The sequence below is a fragment of the Danio rerio genome, chromosome 1 (genome assembly GCF_052040795.2).
Source record: "Danio rerio strain M-AB ecotype USA chromosome 1, GRCz13ab, whole genome shotgun sequence".
NCBI classification, from domain to species: Eukaryota; Metazoa; Chordata; class Actinopteri; order Cypriniformes; family Danionidae; genus Danio; species Danio rerio.
Window position 1 is genome coordinate 59502501 of NC_141021.1, and position 5346 is coordinate 59507846.

At 31.0% G+C, this 5346-nt stretch overlaps 2 protein-coding genes across 4 annotated transcripts in view; both read left to right on the plus strand.

The window, feature by feature from the left end:
• The window catches only part of LOC100151165 (GTPase IMAP family member 8-like), a 7171-nt gene extending 5911 nt beyond the window's left edge, over positions 1–1260 (plus strand). The window contains 2 exon segments of one of the 2 annotated variants that reach the window (NM_001443467.1): positions 1–880; positions 929–1260. The exon segment at positions 1–880 is cut by the window's left edge and continues 994 nt beyond it. In NM_001443467.1, coding sequence (NP_001430396.1) covers positions 1–22 — 22 coding nt within the window. In that variant the 3' untranslated portion in view covers positions 23–880; positions 929–1260. 2 annotated transcript variants of the gene reach the window in all.
• Positions 1261–1554: 294 nt separating this feature from the next.
• On the plus strand, positions 1555–5346 carry LOC147847063 (GTPase IMAP family member 5-like). 2 transcript variants are annotated; one of them, XM_087238271.1, is made up of 3 exons: positions 1555–1599; positions 2076–2167; positions 3976–5346. In XM_087238271.1, exons 2-3 carry the CDS (start codon positions 2149–2151, stop codon positions 4758–4760), a joined length of 804 nt encoding a protein of 267 aa, XP_087094397.1. In that variant the 5' UTR covers positions 1555–1599; positions 2076–2148; the 3' UTR covers positions 4761–5346. The 2 variants fall into 2 exon arrangements, with proteins under 2 accessions (XP_087094397.1, XP_087094398.1); XM_087238272.1 differs by having other exon boundaries at positions 1555–1593.

Sequence of the window (5346 nt, forward strand, 5' to 3'; positions counted from 1 at the left end):
AAACCATGCAGATGATGAATGAATACTACAATAGATGCAACAGTAAAGCATAACCTTTTGTGTTTTGTTCAAAATGACTGCCCTTTGGTGATGTTGGGGGCTGTTTTTGCCCCATTGGGTTCTATTATAATTACATTTTTTGATGGCAAAGCCATGCCAGCATGAAATCATACATTCTTGAATGTTGCTGGTTTTCCCTGTTGGAAAAAGAGACACTGTGTCATGTTTACCGTTGATCATCACTTGTCATCATTGACCCTTTAGATAGGCGGGTGCATAACAGTCTCTGTCTTTTATATGGAGTGGAGTAGAGTAAATGCGCAGATTACAGTGTGTGCACAGTAAGGGCGTAGGGTTGCACCAGTCTGATCTCACGAAGAAACGTAAGTATTTTGGCAGTTTAGTGTGTAATTTGTACGAGTTCAGTCGTAAGAAATTGTACGATTTTAAAAAGTAGGCGTGGCACCTAACCCCACCCCTAACCCCAACTGTCATTGGGTGATGAGCAAACGTGCGAATTAGATTGTATGAATTTATACGAATTAGCCACAAAAGCAAAATGTTACGAATTGCAGTGAGATTGCATTGGTTTGCACTTGACATTGGTGGGAACGGGTGAAAACAATATATATACAGTTAAAGTCAGAATTATTAGCCCCCCTAAATTTTTAGCCACCATGTTCATTTTTTTCCTCCAATTTCTGTTAAACAGAGAGATTTTTTTTAAACACATTTCTAATCATAATAGTTTTTAAAATTTATCTCTAATAAACGATTATTTTAGTTACTGTATAACAATGTTTTGTTCTGTAGACTACAAAAAAATTGCTTAAAGGGGCTAAAAATATTGACCTTAAAATGGTGTTTAAAAAAATAAAAACTGCTTTTATTCCAGCTGAAGTAAAACAAATAAGACTTTCTCCAGAAGAAAAAAATATTATAAGATATACTGTGAAAATTTCCTTGCTCTGTTAAACATCATTTTGGAAATATAAAAAAAAAAATAGAAAAAAAGAAAAAAAAATTAAAAGGGGGGGCTAATAATTCTGACTTCAACTGTACATACAGGATATGTCTCCTATATAGCTCATATCTCACTTTGGCTGTCATACATGATGCTTAGCTCATATATTTAGCTCATGTGCAGACGCTTGAAATTGGTATTACATGTAATTGGCATGTTGTGGAATTTAACTCTGGCCAATGGAAAATGGCTGATTTTATTTATGTCACATTTATTTAAAGCCTATATCAAAACCCATATTAAATCATAAATGTTTATATAGGTTATTCCCGTCTGGGAGTGGTTATTTCTTATGTTTATATTCCACATTAAACTGACTGACATTGAAACTTTGAGCATGATATCTGAAATAATGATATTATTAATATACAGCAGAGTCTCTGTACATTGCATAGCAGCCCGTGGGTTTATATTACATGTAATCAAATGTATATATACTTGAAAAATAAAATGAATAATAACAATAAAAATAAATAAATGTTGTTGTATTGGAGTTATTGTGTTATAACCAGTATCTGCCACTAGAGGGCACAACGGAAACTGATTGTTAAGAAGAAAGTAAACAGAGAGTAAGTGTAAGTGCAAATTATTCATATTTCCGTAAAATAAATCAGCTTGGTATCATTTTCAGACTACATAATGGATTAGATGGCAGCTGCTTTGTGTTTGCAGAATTATTTATGATCCGTGCTCATGTTGAGAGCTACAAATGTAGCATGGGAAAAAAAACTGCGAATATTATTTTGAACTTATCACAAAGAGTGCTGAGCTAAACCTGTGTGTAAATTCATAATAAGCATAAATACAGTTCATCTTTTAAAAACTCCATCACCTTCACTCGAAATAATAATTTAATGTTGTTTACATGTTGGAAAAATATTTGTTGTTGGACAAAAAAAGTTTCATAAACAGTTCTTTCAAGTAAATATCTTTTTATTATGGCAGTGTCCCACCCAACGAAAAAAAGACTTCCTGCAAATTCAGCTATTTTTTTTATACGCCATTTTAGTCCACTCCTATTTAAAACACTTTTGCTTCCACTTCAATTCAGACAGAGGAAGAGAGGATCACTGCAGAAAGCCAACTAATAAAAACTATATAATTTAAAAAAAGAAAAAAAGAAAATGGCAAGAGCACATCGAGGTGAGTTGAAAGCTCTTAGTTTACTCTTATAAATAGTACAGATAGTGTTAGATTGACATTTTAATGTCATTTTAATGAAGAGATTGAACAAGTTGATGTAATCGGATCAAGTGCAAAAAGTCCCTGCGTGGAGTGTAAAAAGTCCCTATTTGTTTATACCTTATAGTAATGCATTATTAACATGATTACGTAAATATAGCCATTATGACTTTTGTTTTTAAAGACATTCACCAACCATTTTTGATAGGTAAGATCATTTATAAAGCATTTTAAAGCATTTTTCTGCATTTCTGGAAGTTCATACTTGTACAAGCTCCACTTGGCGAAAAATCCAGAAAATGCTTTTCTTTAAAACCATAATTTCTTTACAACTAAAGAAAGACATAAACATCTTAGATGAGAAAGAGTGAGTACATTATCATGATTTTTTTGTAAATAATGCTTTTAAAAAATTAAATCATACTTTACTGTACTCAGTAATAAGCTGCAATCATTGGTATATTTAAAATTGGTATAAATTTAAATATTTCCCAAATTATGTTTATCAGAGCAAGAAAATGTTCACAGTATATCTGATAATATATATATATATATATATATATATATATATATATATATATATATATATATATATATATATATATATATATTTTTTTTTTTTTTTTCTGGAAAAAGTCTTATTTGTTTTATTTTGGCTTGAATAAAAGCAGTTTTAAATTTTTTAAACACAATTTTAAGGGCAATAGTATTAGCCCCTTTAAGCTATATTTTGTTTTCAATAGTCTACAGAACAAACCACTGTTATACAATAACTTGCCTAATTACCCTAATTTGCCTAGTTAACCCAATTAACCTTAAGCCTTTAAATGTCACTTTAAGCTGTATAGAAGTGTCTGAAAAGTATCAAATCAAATATTATTTACTGTCATCATGACAAGATAAAATAAATCAGTTATTAGCAATGAATTATTAAAACTATTATGTTTAGAAATGTGTTAAAGAAATCTACTCTTCGTTAAATAGAATTTGGAAAGACAAATAAACAAGCTAATTATTTAGGAAATAATTTGGGAAAACTTTATATATGTATACTGTACTTTGAACCTACTTAAAAAATGTATAATTTGTTATAGCAGAAATTGTTGTATTTTTCTCTATTTATAACTTACCTTTAGTTAAAACTTAAAAATTTTGATGATCCTAAATATTTATTGTGGTCAAGAAAATTAACTACATTTACACAAAGTAAAAACATAGTTTACCATACAGATTACAATACTTCTTATTTTATTTTTTATTATTAAATAAATTATTTATGAATATATATATATATATTTTACTTTAAAACAATGTAGATTTTAAAATTTGGATTTATCTTTTTTTACCCTTGCAACAGTGTAGTTTTGACCAACTTTATAAAAAAACAGTAATTTGTTACAGCTAAATTGATATGTTTTTTTTTAAACTGGTTAAAAACAAACCATAATTGTTCACTTAAGCCAAAATAAAAATTTACTTTGAAATATACAATAGTTTCACTTTTCTTTCAGTGTCTCAGTGCCGGTCCGTGTTGAAATATTGGAAATGCTTTCTAAGATTATAAATCAAATAAAATCAAGTGCCTAAAAAACAAACCAGTTATAGGTTATTGGTTGAATAACGTAAAACTACTAAAAGATGATTAAAAAGTGAAATCTGTATATTACAAACAATAGTAAGTGAATGTAGTTTTTGTGGTATGTAAATATTGTAGAATGTAATATTTTTAGTTATTATTGATCTTTCATAGCTCCTTATTTTTGTTGTAGATCTTTCGATCGCCCTTCTGGGACAAACTGGGTCAGGGAAAAGTGCATCAGGAAACACAATTCTGGGCAGAAATGCATTCAGAGAACAAGTGCGTCCTCATGCTATTAACAGAAGTAAAAGAAAAACAGCTCAGGTTGATGGAAGAAGAATCTCTGTGATCGAAACTCCAGCTCTGTTTAATAGATTAATGACCAACGATGAGCTACATGTTGAAATGAAGACCTGTGCTCGTATGTCTTTTCCTGGTCTTGATGCATTTCTGCTGGTCATCAGACTGGATGTGGGCCTCATAGAGGATGAGATGAACATTGTGAGATGGGTTGAGGATAAGTTTGGTGCAGATGCAGTGAAATACTCCTTTATCCTCTTCACTCATGAAGATGTGCTGAATGATGAACCTTTGGAGGACTTCATACGAACAAGTCCTGCTCTCCAGTCTCTGATTAATAGCTGCGGTGGCAGATATCACTCGTTCAACAACATAAACAGAGGAAATGGAGATCAGGCCACTGAGCTGCTGAGGAAGATTGAACAGTGCAACACGAAACATCACAATACATTAGAAGAGTTTCTATGGATTGAGAAATTTAATAGGATGAAGAAAACTGCATTAAATGTGGTAAAAGTAGTAGGGGTAGCAGCAGTAACAGTAGCAGCTGTCCGTTATGTTTCGCCATTTGTAAGGAAAAATTTGCTTAAAATGCTTGTAGAAGCAGCTGTTGGAATAGCAGGACTAGCAGGACTAGCAAAAACAAGGACATCACAAGCAAACAACAGATACTAGGCAGTTTTAATGTTCAAATGGTTTTAATGGTCACCGCTCTTTTTTTGCTCAGTGTGATTCAAAATATATTGATCTTTCATTTGTTGAGCTACTCTCCAGTCTCTACAATTTCTTCTGATTATAGTGAACTATAATTCACTGTAGTATGAAATGTAAACAGCAGTATATGGTGCAAACATTATCATTTATTTTTCTTCATTCAAATTGTATAATCTTTTTCTGTGGTCAATTTTGGACAGAGTATGAGGGAATTAAGACCTGTTAAATACACTTTATTTAATTGGGTCTTTTTCATCCATATATGCATATACATAACAATCATGCATATATATGCATGATTATTATGTATGGTATTCATTGACAGTTAATATACGCTTTTAAATTAAACTTGTACTGTGCTCTTTAATGTAAACATTCAAAATGCTCTTGACTTGACTACTTACGAAGTGATTTATTGATTGTGTATTATGTGATTGTAGGCCATTGTAGGCCATTATAATCTTAAATAAAAGCATCTGTAAGCAAGACATTCTGTTTGCTTTAGGCTGCAGCACCACACAACCCTTTTATATAAAGTTTTCAGCAG